The 19,920-nt window shown below is 44.4% G+C and overlaps 2 protein-coding genes across 3 annotated transcripts in view; one reads left to right on the forward strand and one right to left on the reverse strand.

The window, feature by feature from the left end:
- st3gal2 (ST3 beta-galactoside alpha-2,3-sialyltransferase 2) overlaps positions 1 to 8,747 on the forward strand; it is a 34,469-nt gene extending 25,722 nt beyond the window's left edge. The window contains exons 6-7 of the mRNA XM_061722342.1: positions 6,691 to 6,810; positions 7,781 to 8,747. Coding sequence (XP_061578326.1) covers positions 6,691 to 6,810; positions 7,781 to 7,954 — 294 coding nt within the window. The 3' untranslated portion in view covers positions 7,955 to 8,747. The remainder of the gene's footprint in view (positions 1 to 6,690; positions 6,811 to 7,780) is intronic.
- A 4,283-nt stretch (positions 8,748 to 13,030) lies between these two features.
- Positions 13,031 to 19,920, reverse strand: part of aars1 (alanyl-tRNA synthetase 1) — a 56,870-nt gene continuing 49,980 nt past the window's right edge. For both annotated transcript variants that reach the window (XM_061722343.1, XM_061722345.1), the window contains exons 17-20: positions 19,335 to 19,448; positions 18,402 to 18,608; positions 13,938 to 14,051; positions 13,031 to 13,840 (exon numbers count right to left, since the gene is read on the reverse strand). In XM_061722343.1, the coding sequence (XP_061578327.1) occupies positions 13,661 to 13,840; positions 13,938 to 14,051; positions 18,402 to 18,608; positions 19,335 to 19,448 (615 nt within the window). In that variant the 3' untranslated portion in view covers positions 13,031 to 13,660. The remainder of the gene's footprint in view (positions 13,841 to 13,937; positions 14,052 to 18,401; positions 18,609 to 19,334; positions 19,449 to 19,920) is intronic.

The following is a 19,920-nucleotide window of genomic DNA, read 5'->3' on the forward strand; positions in this document are numbered from 1 at the left end:
AATGAAACAATCTATACTCCAGTGTTATCATAAACAGGTTGTCCTCAGTTAGAGTTCGATGGAGTTGTTGGCAATACTGGACTAACTTCCTTAGTCCAGTGGATGGTTGGATGGTTCTTTGGATCATTGCACTTAGACACAGAATGATACACTCAGAACCATACAAGGACAGTAATAATAATCGTAATAATCGAAATCATAATCTAGCCATTATGTCAGTCCAGGGGCCGGAAGTCAGCCAGGACCCAAAAGTGGTCTCCTGCTGAGCGTCTGTCTTCTGACACAACTTTGGCTAACTGACGTAATTCGGCTATAGTTTTGGTAACATTAGCTTCAGCACCAGTTTATGAACGTACATCAGTGTAATCATATTACAACACAGCAATGCAAGTAAAGAGTTTAAGGAACAATTCCTAACATGTCAGCATGAGTCCTTAGTGGAAAAGTTTCTTCCATCTCTCGGAGCTCCTCTCCAGTCTGTTGTCGCAAGTCAGTTTGGGCTAGTCATCTTCAGGCTAGCTTTCACTGCAACTGGTGGACGCATGTAGATCGTTCAGCCATCTTTACTGCTGTCGGTGTCCTGATCTAGACCACAAAGGGGCCATCCTGACGGGGTGATGACCATGTTTTTCGTCTCACCAATCAGGATCTGGATCTGGTTTCAGCAGTTCCTGCTAGGAGAGAGAGAGAGAGAGCAGAAACCAGCAGCCCACAAGAACTTTTGAACATTCTCATGTACATTCCGACTAATGGCCGTCATTCAGGCCATGGCTTTCCTGAGCCTTAATTTAACAGGCCATTAGTTCACTCCAAGAATGAAATCCATATGAACAACTTCAAATGGGTAGGTCCTTTCACGACACTGACCTCTCTTAGGCCTCATATTGCCTTGCATATTGTATCTGCAACATGTCGGAAAGACCCTACAAAAAATTTTTAAAGGGTATTTAGTATTTAATTCTTTGTGTACTATACTATTCATCCCTCCTGTTTGAGCTATGGGACTTCCCATGGCTCAATTTATCCACCAGGGGAACAGATTCTTTGGAAGCACCGGTCTGCTTCGCACCACACAGAGGCCTTCTGAAGTTACAGCAGCACCTTCATTTAGCCAAATGCGTTTCTCTTTTTGCAAGAGCATTGTTTCGAATGTCAACAGGGGATAGAGGGGGGTCAGGGCTGTCTGAGTCCTGACTCCTCCCCAGATAAGTGGTTTTCCCACTTCTTGACCTATGCACCCTGGCAAGTCGGCAAGTTTGACTTAATGATTCTCTAGGGTAGGTTATCTCTACGTCCCAGAGAGATCCCCCAGATCCCCCCTCCCATCACCTTAGATTTAGAAGGGGGCAAAACCTGTTAAATTCTGTCTCCTATCTGAGTCAAAGACCACAGAACTTTCTTATTTCAAAATGTTCTCATTGCAATCCAAGTGGGTTATGGTTTAATGAAAGTAACACCACACAAAAACTGTCAGTGCAGCAACTCTCCTGTAACGTAAAAAGTAGTCTTCAGTGAACTTATATATATATATAAACAATAAGTCATTGTCACAAAACGTTGGACTAAAAGGAAGCATTCTATCAAATAATGCCTTCTCAACTGTTGTTGAGCTCTATTGTAGCACGCCCAAAAGGAATACCAGAAAATTGTCTCAAGATTAATCATATAGTCTTCAGGAGATACTTAATCTTCTGTTTGCATGCTGTAATGCAAATGCATGCTCTTCTATGAAGACTTATAGAAGTCTTAAGAAAATTGTGGGATAAATTCCGATGTGTAAACTAAGCAGACAAAAACCCACTGAACTTTAAACACAAACTTCAGATCATCTGCATGTGGGTTTTGTGTATTAGTGCATATGTGGAAATTACTTCTCCTCAAACTACACTAACCAAACTCAATTGGTGCATTTCAGATGAACTCCAAACCTAAATGGTAGCAACACTGATCACAAATGTACACATTTTCAGTGTGAATAGGCTAGTATGCACTCAGAGTTCTTCTTTTCTAAAAAGATTGTTCAACGGGTTTGTTTCTTCTCCACACACTCCTTTCCTGTGTAAAATGTCACTGACTGACATGCAAATGACAATAGGCTCATGAACACGCCTCACTCCACTGTATCCAAAACACAGCGGTGCCCATTTTACGGGACGAAACTAGGGCTGAAACGATTCCTCGAATAATTCGAGTAATTCGATTACAAAAAATGATCGAGGAATTTTCTCTGCCTCGGGGAATCGTTTAATTTCACCATCTCAAAGCCTCGTATTAGATGGCACTGATGCACCAGACTGATACCGAGGCCCTTCACCATCAGCCGAACCTGACAATTTACCCTCTTGAATTAAGCTTAGCTTTCTATGCTGCAATTCCAACTTATCCCTCTCAGTCTTTTGCCTCATCTCTTCTAAAGCCAGTTCTAGCTGCCATTCATGTTTTTGCTTTAACAACAAAAGTTCCTTTTGTTGCTCAAAACTCAAAACAGTATCTGCAGAAACAGAAGAACGAGTCCCCACACCAGGTTTAAGAATTCCTTTCTCCAACAAACCTGCCTTCACACTGACTTTAACAGACACCTTTAATTTTCTATCTGCTACTTCAAGCTCATACTTCTCAGCAATTAGCAGCAACTGGTCCTTAGTACACTGATCTAATAGTGCTGCTGACAGCGAATCAACAAATTCATCCACTACAGATGCCATGCTACACTATCTACACAAAGTGACAAAGAAAAAATAAATAAATCAATACTTTAAGTGTTGGAACCACAAACAAAGCCTGGTGGAAAAATAAACAAGGAAAAAAGGTAAACCCAAAAGTAAAGAACCAAAAGGAGATGGAGATCCCGGCCAAAAAGAACAAAAGAGGGGTAAGCACAGGGCCAGCCGCGCAATGGGCCGTCGGACCATGCACTTTCCCCACTAAAGAAAAACCAGGTAAATCTATAACCTTAAACAAAACCGATAACAGGACTACCAGCAATCTCCAACTCAAACTAAAATAAGAAAACTCTGCCAATATGGACAGAGGAAAACACACCTTCCCCAAGACCAGTCTCAAAGTTCCAACCCTCACCTTATTTATTGCAACCAAAGCATTACAAACCACAAAAACAAAACTTAAGGACAGATGCTTTCCTACTCCCAAACTCCACCGACCAAAACCTCCTTCAAAACTGAAAATCAGGGAGAGAAGAATCACATGTGGAACTCCCAACACTGGCACCTAAGTAATTGGCTTCAACAGGTGCTACCAATAAGATAAGATAAGATAAGATAAACCTTTAAATAACTTCAAATACAACTACGCCCAAACTAAAATTCCTAACAGGAACACAAACCATATGCCAGCATCAAAAACCAATAGTCAGACCAAAGGGCGAGCCCCCATTTTGTCACATACTGGGCTAGTTAGTGACAAAGAGGGAGTCCACACATGAGTCACCAAATTCAAAAATGTAATTTATTAAAGTAAAAATTAAATCAAAACAAACCAAAAGTATATGTAGGTTTAAATGTAGAGTGTCAGTCATGTATGCTGTGTGTGGGTGAATGAAGTATGCTGAGTGCAAGTATTGTGCAGGAGGAAAGAATACTTAGTTCCCCATTGGCAGGTGGAAACCCAGAACCAGCCCCTAAATACCCTGGCTCCCACACACACACACACACACACACACACACACAAGTGAGGCCAATTGGGCTGACGACCTGCCACAACTTCCATCCAGGAAGCAGAATGACCAATCAGGAGGGAGAGGGGCAGGCCGTCACAGGCCCCGACTACATTTAATGCAACACAACATGCTGACGCTGCGTAAAGGGGGGAGAGCTTAAAGGGGGAAGAAAGAGGCGGCAGGCATGTTTGATTTTTATAACATGCCATGCTCAGGCAGTCTGTAATGGCCCTGACGGGAGACACATGTAGCTCAGCGTTTAACTTTTATTTTTAATCCACGCTATATTCTTCTGGTCTCTTCTCCTATGTCCCCCCTCTAAAGCCAAAATCATTGTCCCGCATTAAATCGACCCAGAGCCTACGCCGCTCTCTGGCAAGGGCGGAGAGCGCCGGTCCGGCTGGCGGTGCTGCGCTGCCATGCAGGCTCTTTTGCCACGGCTACGCAGCGACGCGCCCCATTTTACGTTGTTGTAACGTGGAACCATAAATCAGCCCTTACCCGGTACATAAACCTCTGTTCCCGCTACAGTTTTAATTAAAAGAAAAGGCAGAAAATGTCAGACAAATAAAAACGTAATAAAGCTAAACTGGGTAGTTTACAATTTCAGCTCTGTAATCATTCATGGATAAAACAAGTAGCGCTGGTGCCTAATGTGCTCCAATACAGCAGGTCTCATAATTTTATTTTGAACACTGCCAATACTCTCACTTAAAACTCAACTAGAACATAAAATTAGCTTGACACAAATGAAAGTTCAATTGAAACACGTGGAAAAAACACCCAACCTTTTAAGTTATGTGTGACACCAGGTGCAATGGCATTTCTAGGTTAGAAACAAGGATCTTCAACATCAACAAGGTCTTCAAATGCACAGCCATGAACCCACTGTACCACATAACTTAGTCTTAGTGATGTCAACTAACATCTAACATCTTATGTATATTTAGAATTTTTCTTTAACTAAACAAAAGTATGTTTTATCCGATTACTCGATTAATCAATGGAATTTTCAGTAGAATACTTGATTACAAAAATATTTGATAGCTGCAGCCCTAGATCAGTATCAGTATGTGACTTCAAGACAGACAAAGTAAAGACAAATTATTGATTTGTTTCACACTCATGTCACAGTCACCTTTCCATACGATTAAAACATACATAGACCAAAAACAGAATTACAAAAGTGATCTGCAATCATTCAACAGTGAATTAACCCCATTTGACAATTCTACATCACTACACCTTCATTCAGGGCTTAGAATGATAGAAAACTATATTACTCAATTTCTCTGCCTCCTCAAGAGGGGAGTTTCTCACTTGAAACACTAAACAAAACACCCTCTGAAGCTCTTGTGTTTTCCAGCAGACAAAAAGTCTCCTTTGCAGACACAGATCCAAATACAGTTATTTGTATCATTTTAACAAACATTTCCCCATAGAAAATTTAACACTCACCAGTCTCCAAATGAGAAGACACTCCCTCTGGATCCACCAAGCCTCATCCCATGCAGCTTCTCGTAGCACTTCTTACACAAACAATCTGATCTGCAGCTGATTACACACTCTGCTGTAGCCGTTTATACACATAGACACAGAGCTGCAGCTTGTCACGACCTTTGGACTGCTGCAACATTTTGCAGCAGGCTTTCTCATCCACTTCCCAATTTCCCATCAAATCACATTTCTTATACCATTCTTTTTCACAACTTTCATAATTTTATTCTTTTTCTCTTGCTTGCATTTTGAACATTTTGATCAGTTTTTGCTTTTAGCCTTAAATTAATTGATTTTCAATCTTTTAAAGTTCCTGTATATTATTTTGCACAATATTTTTTCACTAGCTTTTATTTCCTAGTTTGTAGGGACGTCTCCCATATTAAGCATCTTTTAGAAATTATTTTAGGCATAAGTTTCCGTTTAACCAGGCATCTGCTATTTTAGCCAGCTATTTTTCTTAACTTTAAGTTTCTTTTAGCTCATAAGTTTCCCTTTTTGACAGTTTAGCACTGTTCTTTTCAGTGAACAATTGAAACTTGACTTCACAATTTTAGAAACCACAACATTGTCCATAAACAGTTTCAGTCATGAACATTAAACAAGAACATTAGACAAAACACACATTGGCCAAAACAAACATACACAAAAAACCTAAAACCCCATTCCAAATAGAAACCTCCTCTCGTTGGGTCCCCAGACCCGTGGGTGTTGGTGAAGTCCATGACTTCTCCACAGTGGTCCCAGACCACAGGCTAACCCCTTTAGCCCCATAACCCCATCTTTTAAAGCAACATATTTAAATACCCTAGGTATTTATCGAGAGGAGCATTTCTTACCCAGTCTCAGATGCCCTCCCTGGCTCGAGGAACCCCGTCACCGGGCATCGTCCTGACGCCTCAGATGTTGGGGTCTCGGGTTTCGGTCACCAAAAATGTTAGGTTTAAAACAACATTACATAAATTCATAATGAGAAAAGACACAGAGACTACCTTGGAATGAGTTTTTAGCGCACTCCTGCAGGAGGGGGGAGAGCAGAGGAGTGCAGAGCAACGTAGCCCTCATTGAGAACTCCTGAGCTTCCCCAAGATCCTCCCTCTAGAAGATGCTTTTATTAAGAAACTTTGACAGGAATTGATCATATGAGGACAATGCATAGTAAACAGTAGACAGTAGACATTGGGTAGTGGACAATGGGTGGAAGTGATAACGTATGATTGAGTCCTGACATTACAGTGGTGACCTGTCACAGGACAGTTCAAAACCTAGTAGATCAGGAAGTGGCTGATGTGGCTTCTGTTAGCCACTCAGGTGACAGTTTCACAATGACAAAACAAGTTCAAAGGTTGATTTACCTCACAGGAGGTGTTGAAATGGACCTTTCCCTGCTCTGTGACTCCTCTTGAACATGTAGCAGCTTTGATGAGCTTGATCTTTAAATACTATAAAGATTTAAATCTGCACTGAGTTTAGATTGAACCACTCCAAACTGCTGAACTTGTCTGTCCTCCTCCCAGGTCCAGATCTTTAACCCGGCGTTCTTTAAGTACATCCACGACCACTGGACCAGGCACCACGGCCGCTACCCCTCCACCGGCATGCTGGTGCTGTTCTTCGCTCTGCACGTCTGCGACGAGGTCAGAGCCGTTTCCCCCTAAAGATCAGTTGGTTTGGTATATGTGAACACAGCAATCGCGCTCGGATGCGGGACAAAACAAGCGAGCTGAGATCTCCTAGGAGAGGTTAGGGTTCGGTTCTCGGCTCACTGCCATTCCAGACCTGGAGCGGTTCATTTGCAGTGAGAACAGAATCCACACAGGAACCCACACAACTCACTCATAACTGTAACATAAGTAAGGGATAATGCCCACGTCTTCCATATATTTATGTTAATGTTCACCTGGAAGGGCATTATCCGCTTATACCACGGCCACTTACCAAAAAACATAAATATTAAATCAGTTATTCATGCTTTAATGTGTGTTCAGTGTAAATCATTAGTTTTATAACAACCACAGCTAAGCGACTATTTAATCTCTCGTCTGCAGCTGTTATTGCAGCAGGTATTTTCCTTTCTCTCCTCTTCTGCATCCCAGTCATCAAAATAGTTAAATTCACCAAATAAATTAAAAGAAATTACAAAATCACTCATGTCGCCGTCCTACAATAGCCGGCTCTTCTTCTCTGAATCTCTGTTGCCGTGGTTACCACCTGGCAGTGGATCCAGCGCAATGATATTAAAGTTATCAGGCAATTTGACCAAACTTGTTTTCTAGGTGTAGATTATCACTTTTAACCTACACCTGCCAGCCAATCAGAATGGAGTATTCACACAGACCGTGGTACGATGCTCCGTAGTTGGTGTTTTTCCCGGCGTACGGAAGAGGAAACTCCTTCCACGTTCATTTCTGACCAATGAGAGAACAGTTGTTTCATGGCATTTGTTAACAGCGTTGAACCGCTACAGACGGTTGCCTTGTTAACACAAACCCCACAAACGAACAAACGAAACAACTGTATGGATTTAGCCCCTGAATGGGAACCAAACAAACGGGCAACAGGTCTGAAAGCTCCCTAACTCTCCCTAACTCTCCCACTCCCTCCCAGGTGAACGTGTTCGGCTTCGGGGCGGACAGCCGGGGAAACTGGCACCACTACTGGGAGCAGAACCGCTACTCCGGGGAGTTCAGGAAGACCGGCGTCCACGACGCCGACTACGAAGCTCAGATCGTCCAGCAGCTGGCCAAAGCCGGGAAGATCACGGTGTTCCCGGGGAAATGAGCGGCTCAGCCCCGTGGACGGACTTTACAGGCTGCTCACAGCTCAGATATTCTTACTGGCACCAGTTTGAGTTCCCAGTTGAAGGACAAGACAATATGAACCCAGATGGGACTCATGCTGTGAGAGGAACTGACACTCCGGCGGGGGGCGGGGGGTAAAACGGGGCTGCTGGTCTTTCCCTCCATGGCTAAACATCAGCAACAATCAAACGCCACAAGTACTGCCTTTACAGCACTGAATCAAATGGACTTCCTCCTGTTTTGAGGGCCTTTTGACCCTCGTCACACACACCTGCTTCAGACTCTGGCCATCGGCCTCCAGCCATGTGGGGACATGTTAAACCTTCCAGCCCCGGATGTTGCAGAGGTTTGGAAGTATCCATCAGATAGCTGAGCCTGCAGAACCTGGATTGTGTCCGTGTTTTGTCTACTGTTCTTCTTTGGGGCAAAACATATCTTCAAAACGTCCTACTACCCACTTTATGTGAGTCCCGCTGCAGGAAATGCACCGAGGTGAACGGTGTGAGATTCCTGGGATGGTAGAAGGCTTCGGGTCTCCGGCGTCGGCCCCGAGCAGCAGATCCATCGGGACTCAGAGCGCTAACTGCATGAGCTGCTGCAGCCTGCTGTTAAACACCATGGCAACGCCATCTTTCCTGGCACCAGACGGAGAGATGTTGATCTGGATCTAATGAGGCCAGTAGTCTTTCTCCAGGGAGTTCATGTTGGGATGGAGGGGCTAGTTTTTGGACTGGAGTTTCATCAACATTTGCTCTGTCAGGGTCTCATATATAATACAATATACATAATATAATATATATATATATATATATATATATATATATATATATATATATATATATATATATATATATATATGATACAGATATATACAGTATATATATATGTGTGTATATAAAATTCAGTGAAATGTTTTTTAAAAGAACAATGAGATGGATCCGTCGTCATGGACACAGTACGAACTGGACTGGTCTCAGCTGGTTCTGATCCTCCTGCAGTGTTTCCCCACATAGTGGGGGTGGAACGGCTGACTCAGCAGCTCAGCTTCATCCAGCGCTCGCTTGGGCCCCCACTCAGCCTTAGACGTCACCTCTGCCACCCGCTTTACCACAGCTTCACATGGTCCTGCAGCGTGGAAGTTTGAGTGCCTGTTTCCCACTGGGAGAAACGGCACACTTATCATGTCACCCATTCCTGCATTTGTACCCATCATTGTGTCATTTGACATCTTTAAAAGTGAAACTGCAAACACTTGTAAAGGAGGTGCCATTAGCTCACGTCAAGAGCAGAAAGCTCAGTGGCAAATGAGTGGAAAGGAGAGGAAAAGAAGACGATGTGGTTTGTGCCTGAAGCCTGAACATGATGGACGGGTTTGAAGCAACCGCTTGCTAAGAAAGGAAAAACTGTACCTGTCTGGAAAAGGATCAACTCATCACATACTGTCCTGCTCCTCCACATGAACCCGACACGTCATGGAGCCCTGAAAACCTGTTTCCCCAAAAATATCCATATTCTGAACTAGAGCAACATGAAAAGTTAAAGGTTTGGACATGTATGAATCAGGACTTTCCTGTACAATTAATACACTCAAACACAAATACCTTTTCCTACAAAAGTGGTCATGTTGCAACAGAGACAAGCTGGTGAACAAAAAAGGCAAGCCTGGGTGTCAACCTCTCATGAGGTGAGTGGTGAGTGGTGGTGCCGGACGGAGCAGCTGGATCTGGACTTATCTGCTCCTGCGCTTCTGTGCCTTGTTCTGCTACTGGACGCTCTCACTCCCAACCTGCTACCTTTGATTTCTCTGTCGCTTTTTAAATCTCTGTGCCTTGTGAGCTGTACACACACACACACACACACACACACACACACACACACACACACTCTGCCTTGCTGCTCGGCTGCAGATGCCTCCACTGCTAGACACTGTCATTAAGGAGATTGCGTGTTTCTGAAAACCCGAACAGGCGGTTTGAGCTGAAGATCAGGACCACGTCCTGCTCTGCAGCCTGAACCAGAGCTCCCAGTTGGGCTCCCAGTGGTGCGGGCCGCTGGGCCAGTGGTGAAGCTGGGTAAAGCTGAGTGACGGAGCCGGGCTCCACCGACACGGTTGGGTTTTCCACTGCTTGTCATTTCAGACGCCCAAAAAAAGGCTCTGAAGAATTTCTGTTCTCTTTTTTTCACATAACTTTTCCCCCTTTACGTGTTTTCATTTGAACTTTATTTACATTTTAACTTGACAGATTTTTCCTTCTAAAATAAACCCAATTAAAGGAGCATGAGGCTCCTTTTAAGAAATGAGACTCTCTAGCGCCACCCTTCACCACGACGGCCGTCTGGGGTACTGCAGCCAACAGTGAAGCCGGCACGGGAGAACGGGGAGAACGTGCATGCAGCGTCATGTGACGTCACATCCGCAGGACAGCGCGGGAAATTTGGGCCCAGAATTGCAGCACACAGCCTGTTCAAGGCAACGGAGAGATACACTAGAGGGCTCATTCTTGTGGGTTTGGAACGCTTCATCTGACATTATTACTAGAAAACTCAAAACGTATACGAATTTTTTTCATAAATTCTGCCTCAATCCGGCCTCAAGCTCCTTTAAAATAATTTGGTTTTTCCTAGCAGTCAGAAAACCACTTTTTTCTCTTTCTCCAGCTCTCTCTCAGAAGTAATTAAACAGCACCAACATGAAAACGAGGACAAGCAAGAAGAAGTGGAAGTGAGACATTGTGTTAGAAACGTCTTGTACTGGCAGCCTGGATGATTGTAGAGGCTGCAGGTCCAGTCCTGGCCCGTCACTCCACGTTGCAATCCCCCCCCGTCTCCTGTCTCCCTTCTCAATAAAGGCCACTAGAGCAACAAACGCATTTAAAAAAAACTGGTTGTAAGAAATCCGCCCAACAGAGTTTTAAACCAAACTAAACCGGTTTGAGTCAAGCTGTGTCCTTAAAATGTACTTTTAATCCTCGCTGCTTTACTTTAAACAGGATTACTGAAACATAACAAAACACAACTTCATTTGTATTGAAGGAAGCAGGAAAACAGAAATGAGTCAACATCTGGGAAGGATAACTTGTGCAGTGAAAAAGACTTTTCCACCAGCACCTACTCATCTCAACTCGGCCTGGTTTCTTTTCCATAACAATCCAGCACCCAGATCAGAAGTAGGAGGTTGGAGTGAAGCTGCTGTGACGTATTTGATTGTGTATCTAAACGAAGAAGACAACAAGACTAAAGATGTAGAACCTGGAGGAGATGATAGATGTGCTGCTGGATCTGTGGCTTGTGTTTGATATAAAGTTAAAAAATGATAGAGAGAGAAGATTCAAACGGCAACGCTTTTTAATTTTTTTGTTTGTCTCGGTGCTGCTGAAAAGTCAGCTGGAGCCGTGAGCAGCTATGAAGAGACAGAGTTCCTGGTAGATCTGGTCGTTCCTTATCGCCCGTCTAGATCCCTTTTTAATTCTCTCCTCAGCACCAGGTTTATGAACATCTGCACCTCAGAGGTGGATCAGAAACAGACTTTTGCTGCTGTTGCTGGTTGAATAAAATGAACCAGAATCCGTCAGAGTCTCTTTCTCTGATGTCACATCCTGATTCAGACGTCTGACTCCAACCCCCCGATCAATCGGTGGCCTGTAGTGTGGTGATGTCAGATACAGCCGACTCAGCAGCTTAGAACCTCAGCAGAATAGTTACAGAAAAGTATCTACTCGGCACGTTAGACCCCTAGTGGAGAAGAACCAAACCGAGTGGAGGAGAGTCGGGCTGAGTAGGTACTAGTGGAAAAGCGCCATTAAAGTCCTTGACTCCTGTTCAGCCTCTCCACATGTGGAAATCAAGGGTCAAAACGCGTTTTAAAATATCCCGACCCAGAGAGCCCAGCTGGAGGTGCCAGATCCCCCCAGCAGACCTGCAGCACACCAGTCTCCTCCTGCAGCACACCAGTCTCCTCCTGCAGCACACCAGTCTCCTCCTGCCGCCAGCGCAAGGCGCTACATGCGTATTGACCACTGGGACATCTGTATGATACGTGACTCTTTGTATTTTATGCTGTTATACAAATAAAAGCTACATGACCCTGAGGTCAGAGCCTGATGTTTGTGTGAGAAGGGAATGATTTGACTCTTGATTTGACTGCAGGCTTTAGCAGCGTTTGTGTGAGCTGATTGAATGAACTGAGAAAGCAGCCTTCTGGGATTGTTTTACTAGTATTGATGGCGTCATGGCAACAGTGTTCCCTCTCACTAAAGTCCACACAGCCGGTGTGAGCAGGCCTCACTCTTGGAGTGATAAGGTGCGTCCGAAATGCCATACTAAACAGTATATACCCAAAAAGTATACTTAAGTTCGGCACACTTTTGAGTAAATATCAGTAGTATGCATTAATTGGGACATACTAGTCAGAGCCACACGGCACTTCCTGCCATTGGGAGGGGGAGTTGTTACCATGGTAACAACTCCTGTCACAGCAGCAGTAGCAGCTGTTACCATGGTGACAGCAGCAGCAGCAGCTGTTACCATGGTAACAACTCCTGTCACAGCAGCAGCAGCAGCTGTTACCATGGTAACAGCTGCTGCTGCGACAGGAGTTGTTACCATGGTAACAGCAGTAGTAGCAGCACCGCTCTTTCCCCTTTATTCTGGCCCAAACAAGATGACATTATATAATATTATACAAATATTATTATACTTATTATATATACGTATCACTTAGCAACCAAACACCGCTGCATTGCATTGTGGGAAATTTCTGCTTAGCTAGTGTCCATCAATCCACACTAATACATTTCTCCAGAATGAGTATGGATAGTACATACTATTGAGTACGTACTAATGTTTCGGACGCACTAAAAAATCTCACATACTGTTTTTGCCACTCATTAGGGTGGAAGGATGGGATTACTGACACAGCTATGATGTTCAGCGAGCCACACGCGAGCTAATGGGCTAACCTTTATGATGGAGCTGATTCCAGAAGAAGCTCAAGGCGGCTCCTGCTTATTGGAGACAGACGGAGCCGTTAGACATTTCACAGGAAGTAGGAGGCATGTGGCATTTTCCAGTTGTATTTATTCTATGGCCACTATTTCAGAAACGTACATCAACAATGAAAGATGCTCTGCATTCAAATCAATAGTAAATGTCAGCGCTGAAGACCAGAGCAGTTACAGAGCATCATCATTTTACAATGAAGGGGTTGATCAGGTACTACATTAAACCCACACTGGTCAGAGGGCAGTTTGGTGATGGAGACTAGCTGTCCCACCGGTGGACGGTTCCCTGGTCCAGAGGTCCAGGAGGCCCTGAGCCAGGAAGGATGGGAGAACACATATCTAGCAGGAACAGAAGGGAGGACCAGCTGCTGCCGAGGACTGAATCAGAGCTACTAGCTGCAGGTTTTCTCCTGGAGTTGTGCAGAACTCGCCTGAGACTAAAACAAAAGCACATCCTCACCTCCGCAAACATGCAGTAATGTAATAGACACAATCCTTCATCCTTTTCGCATGAAAACACAGAAATATGAGTTTTAATGGGCAAAAGTATTCCCAATAAATAGAAGTGGCTCCTGTTCCGCCTGCTGGCTGCCAGTGGTCATCCAGACAGAGCTGGTTCTGTTTGGATCATCTGTCTACAGGGAAGGGTAGGAGGCTGAGGCGGGAGTCGTGGGACCTCCCTCCTCTCAGTTCTCGCCCAGCTTGAGTCGTGCGAAGGCGTTGGCCACCTGCAGCGCCTCCTGCAGGCTCTGCGTGTTCCTGCCGGTGGCCTGGGCCGACATGTCTTTGCCGCCTCCTTTACCATCCAGCAGGGGGCACAGCTCCTGGACCCACTCGCTGGCCTTCAGGCCACGATTGGCCACGTCCTGCAAAGAAGAGAGGAGAGGTGAGGTCTGTGGGGGACGTGGGGGACGTGGCCCTCCGGCCGAGGCCGGTGCGCTGCTGGAAGAGCGGCGGGGGCACCTGGGGGACTTGGCAGAGGCAGGTGATCTTCCCGGCCTCGGGGTCCACGGTGAACAGCATGGCAGCGGTGTGAGGGGACTGGGACTTCAGCAGCTTCAGCGACTCGTTCAGAGCCTGAGACAAAAAAAAGAAAAAAAATTCCCGATTCTAAAATCGATTCTCATATTAATTCCTAAAAATCGATTCGTATGTCTTACCCTGGATTCACACTGAAAGCGTCATATAGGCGTCTGGCTGCCATTCATTTTCTATGAAAGCACTGAGAAAGGCACCGGAGGCGTCCAGATCATCAATTTGAAGTTGAATAATCTCAACTTTTTTGCAAAAGTGCAGCGTTGACGCCGAGGCGGCGTCCAATCACAGACCGGGATTCCCGAAGCCTCAATGCAGATTGTACTTTTATGTTCACACAAACGTACACTCATTCACATGCACACAGGAGCAGAGCTGTGCACTGACAAACTTATTTTACCAGGAATTAATATATTTCATCCAGCAAACTGACATTTTTGCTGATCTGACTGCTGTTTTTACCTGAACTGCTCATGTGAATTTGTAGAAACTAATTCCACCGGCCCAGGAAGTTGAGTTGAGTTGAGTTAGGTGAAACGCATATCTGATGGTTGAGGAGCTGGATGGTCCCAACGATTTCATTTGTTACATCGATCCAACGCAAAACAATTAAAAACCGTGCTTATTAATCAAAAAACAGAGTTTAAACATTATGACGTAATCCGCTGGGACCCGGTGTGTCAGTGTTCACCGCAGACAGACTGCAGCTTCACCGGGACCAACAATGATGGTTGATGTTGATCCAGGACCAACCTGGTTAAGGAGCATCTAACTCACTCTTATCTACGCAGAAATAAGGCCAAAAATATAAAGAAGGCTTCCCAAAGTGTGATCCATGGTGAGAGAGGAAACTGAAGATGTGCAGCTATATATAGATATATGTAGACTATATACACTTTGTTCCCTCCAGTTCTGACAAGCAGCGCGATGCAGGCGGGATTTTCGCCTGGTGAACTTTAATCCCACATCTTTTAATTCACACATGGGCGAGGTGTGAAACTATCAAACAATGGCGTTGAAGAGTAGCTACAGCGATTTCAGCAAGAGGCCTCCTAGTATTCATATGTTGCAGAACTACAGTCATAACACTAACCCAAATCAATATCGGATCGAATCAAATCCTTATAATCGATTCTGAATCTTAAGAATCGGAATCGAGTCGATTCTTGACATTTGAATCGATCCCCAGCCCTAATCATCAATAATTAGAGCTTCTTTGACTGCTATTTGATTATTGTGTGGGATATCTCCAGAGAAATCCAGAAACCAGAGCAACAGTGGGCTAAAGTAGGACTGTTGCTCTGGACTTCCCTTAAACTCCCTGTGAACAACACCAGACTGACCAGGATTCATGCCAGTTTAAGAAAAGTGGAGTCCATCGGGTTTACGCCGGACATTTGGACCCCAAATATGTTCATGTCAAAATATTCATTATTTTATCAACTTCTAGCTGCACTGACATTCCTTAATTTGTGTAATAGATATTCTTGGGCTGACTTTAATTTCAAATCATTGTTTATTTCTTATTTAGTCTGTTATTGGTTCAAACATTTCTCCAATCTGAGAGTCTCAACCAGCTCAACCAGCCGGTCACCAGAGCAGCAGCTGGCAGGAGTTGAAGTTGAAGTCATCTGTTCTGCTTGAATTGTTGAGGTGATGCAGAAACATGATCATTTTATCAACTCTCCAGAAAATAAAACAGGTTTACATTGAATCCTTTTTATTTTCCTCTTTAAAAAGAAAAGACAGACACCATCTTGGGTGACTTGGGCCTCTGCTGGAGAACAGGATGGAGGCACGTCAGCAAGGGGCCGTCCCTTTATTTTTAAGTATGAACTACTCCAGAAGATGCTGGCTAACATGCAGACGACTCACTGCTGACGACGATAGAGCCATGTGGAACTGACATTCATACATATCTGGAGGCTCCAGGTACGTCCACCGGTCACCGTGAGGAGGGACCTCCTGTGGCATCAACGCTGATCACAGTTTAGTCTTTGTAGAAGTCTCTTTTGTACATTAATGTGAAATCAATTTAACAGCCCCAGGTATCACATTTAACTTGTATCCACACACAATGTAAAGAAACAATACAAAGAGAAGGAAAACTGTTTACTTTGTCCCATGGGAGCTACTGTTGTACAGAGAGGGACAAACTACGACACCTCTGGAAACGTATTACCGTATTGGCCACAATATAAGACGACCCTGATTATAAAGGCTGAGTTATGGTTCTGCGTCACACCGCAGCACACGCCGCAGCCGTGACGCCGTGCTGAACCCTTTGGACTTCTCCGTCACTCCGTCGTGGTGCAGTACCCCCCGCGGCCACTAGTTAGCGATCTTTTTCTGAATGGTTTATCCGACTTTTTCCGGTCACAGTAAATCAAAGAAATAAGGACAACTATTGTGCAAAAAACAAAAAAACAAAAAGAAAATCACATATAAACGAAGAAAAGAGCCCTGGAAGTTCACTACTGCTTCAAACCGGAAACCGGAAATGCCTCGCTTTCAAACGAACCAATCACAGCCCTCTCGGTCTGCGTGTGGTGGGCGTCTCCTCGACGCGTAGTTACAATTTTCGGGAGGTGCACGTCAGCGACGGCGCAGGTGACGGCGTGTCCTCTGCGTCGACGAAAACCAGACGCCGTAGGCACGGCGCCATTTTGACGCAAAAGCATAATTCAGCCTTTAGACGACCCTCTTTTTCAAGACTCAAGTTTGAAAAAAGACTTTTTGAACACAGAAAATTATTTCAGTACATCTGAAACAAAAGATTATAACAATATATTCGAGAGAAAAAGCATGTTATTTTTCCTCATTCAAATCATCATCTTGAAGTTTGCATCATAACTTCTCCTCAGCTGCCGGTTTACCTGCCGATCTTCCACCCACTTTTCTCCAGATTGTCACTACGTTTCTCCATTTTCTGTTATCTCTTCTCTTATTTTCTTCTCTTTTTTACTTCTATTTTTATTTCTCTTCTTCATGACAAGGGTTGGCTTTGGCCTGGGGAGTTAAGTTCAGCATTGACTTTAAAGATATCTGGCTCCATCTAGTGTTGTGAATGGGTATAACGTCTAGACCCCGAATGGAAGACGACCCCCACTTTTTCAGTCTTATTTCAATGCAAAAAACACCGTCTTATATCCGGGCCAATACGGCACTTCTAAGGTGAAGAAGACACATCCATGATAGGGCTGCAACGATTCGTCGACGTTGTCGACAAAAATCGATAATCAAAATTGTCAACAATGAATTCCATTGTCGACAATTGTCGCCAGACTTGTTTTTCCAATGGAGTGAGACATCTCACTTCAATACGATCTCTGCTGAGAGTCGCGCATGTACGATAGCGTCTCAGCGCAGCTGCAGGTAATAAAACTTTGATAAAAAAATTAAATAAAAAGTTTGGGAGCATTTTAGCCTCGATACCCTGAATAAAAAGATGACTTGCAAGGTTTGCAAAGCCGATGTTGTTTTTCACGGGAGCACGTCGGTAATGCATTTGAAGAGAAAGCACGTCGGAATGCTGAACGAAACGGACTCGCCTTGGTAAGATATTAAGCCTATTTTGGCTTTAAAAGAAAGCTTTAACGTTATGCCTGACAAAGTATTAAATTAAGTCAGATATTTGGAGAAACTGCGTTTAGTGTGTGTGACGCATCTTGGAAGAGAGACGCACGGGACCTCAGTCGGTCAGCTGCAGCATTCTCTCCCTCTACAGCAATGTAATGGCCAAGCGATTCATTTGTTAAATTAATTCGTATCATTCTATACATTTTTTTTATTTTATCTTATTTATTAGTATTATTTGAGCTACTCACAGCTACTCTCATTGCTATAACCTCAATCACATAATTGATGCAGCGCGAAAGGCGAAAAAAGGCTTGTGTGATGACAATGATGGATTTGCATCTAACTTTCAGTCAGGTGTCTATGAACTGTCAATCATCCATCAAACTCCTCAATGATCATGTTAACATTAAATCAGATAGATTTGTCTGGACTTTTCTCTTGCGGGACGGGAGAAGACACTAAATCAAAGCATCTTTATTGTGAGCCGTGCGGGCATGCATTCTCAGAGTTTTGCGGGAGGGTGGAACACACACGTCGCAGGCGGTAATGGTCAGAAATTCAGCGGGAGCAGGATGAAGAAAAAAGTCCCGCTATATCAGGGCTCTAGTGCCATCTTTCTTGTGTTTATTATCATTTGCCACATAATTAAAGCAACCTCCTAATAAATAAAAAAATAAAAGACTAATTATGCGATTAGTCGACTAATCGTTTCAATAGTCGGTGACTAGTCGACTATTAAAATAGTCGTTAGTTGCAGCCCTAATCCATGATTAACTGTAATAGAGTTGATCAGCAGGAGCAGACAGGCCTCACCTTTGCTGAGGCTCCGGTCTCCATCTCCATGATGAGCAGCGGCTGGTTGGGGTTGTGTTCCATCACTTCTTTGGTTTTCTCCAGGACCCTCTTCTGGATGTCGGCCTTGTAGCTGCGGTCCAGGTCATCCATGGTCTTCTTCAGGGCCTTCAGCGTATCCCTCATCTCGTCCTTCTGCCACTGGGAGATCACCGCCGTGCCTATGGACTGCAGGGAGGGACCGCGGTGGGACGGAGGCGGCACACTCAATGTTGCTATTATATACAGTAATCCCTCGCTAGGACGCGGTTCACCTTTCACGTCTCGCTGCTTCACGGATTTGCATCGTGTTCTGCATTCTGATTGGCTAAACAGTCTCCCCGCTTCTTCACTTCCTGTGTCAATAACGTTGGTCGCTTAGCAACAAGCTGAGAACGGCCAATGAGCTTCAGCAGCAGCTCAAGAACGGGAGCCTTTGATGAATCGTTCATTACAGTCTCAGATAGAATCCATGGTGTCGGTTTAGAAGAATCTTTTTGTCCACAAGAAAAAAGAGCGACAAAGACAAACTACCTTTAGAAGCACCTTTAGAAGGGCTTTAGAAGAGAAAGCCTCTACAGAGCGAGTCAGGATGCAGCAGCATCAGAAGAGCAGTGAAATACGCGCCAGTCACAATTTATCCGACTGGACTTATTGTATTTTTTTCATAATCATTTTTCATTTTCTCCCGTTCAAATCCAATTACTCGGGTTGCGGTGGGGCGGGGCTGATCTCCGCAATTTGAAGCGTTGTATATGAATTGTAAAAAAAGAAAAGGTTGCTACTTTGCGGGTTTCACCTATCACCAGCTCTTTTTGGAACGTAACCCCCGCGGAAAACCAGGGATTACTGTATTCAAACTGATGCTGCGGCAGCAGCTCTGAACGTTTGCTGCGGTGCAGAAACGTCCCGTACCTCGGTCACGTCAGCGATCTCCTTCTGCACGTCTTTGTTAGGGGCCGTCTGCTGCTTCACCTGCTCCCCCAGCGCAGACAGAGTCTGCCGCAGGGCGTCTGCTTTCCTCTGGGCCTGAGAGAAGCACAGGAGCGTCAGGGAGGGCGCGCTGACAGGGGGTGGGCAAGCAATCATCACCATGAAGCCTCAAAGAGTCATTTATCCTCTGCATCTGTGTACGGTCAAGTTTCATCAGTTATACAACATTTCATGTTTATTTGTAAGGATCCCCATTAGCTATGCTATGCCCTTAAACACTAGTCTTACTGGGGTCCACATTAAAAATACAATACATTTAAAACCGACAGTTAAAAACAAGACATAAAGAAAGAAAACTAAATAACAAGACAAACCTACATTAATCTTTACCGTACATGTAAATCATAATCTTAAAGCAAAAAAAACATACATGAAACATTCCAATAATATACAGTAAAACATCATCTAGGCCAGTGATTCTTAACCATAGGGCCGCGGCCCACACTTTTGCCTATGGCAAAAATAATTCAGTTTTGTACGTGTGGGCGGCGAGGGCCGCCGGACTGCA

The sequence above is a fragment of the Cololabis saira genome, chromosome 5, assembly GCF_033807715.1.
Source record: "Cololabis saira isolate AMF1-May2022 chromosome 5, fColSai1.1, whole genome shotgun sequence".
Taxonomy (NCBI): domain Eukaryota; kingdom Metazoa; phylum Chordata; class Actinopteri; order Beloniformes; family Belonidae; genus Cololabis; species Cololabis saira.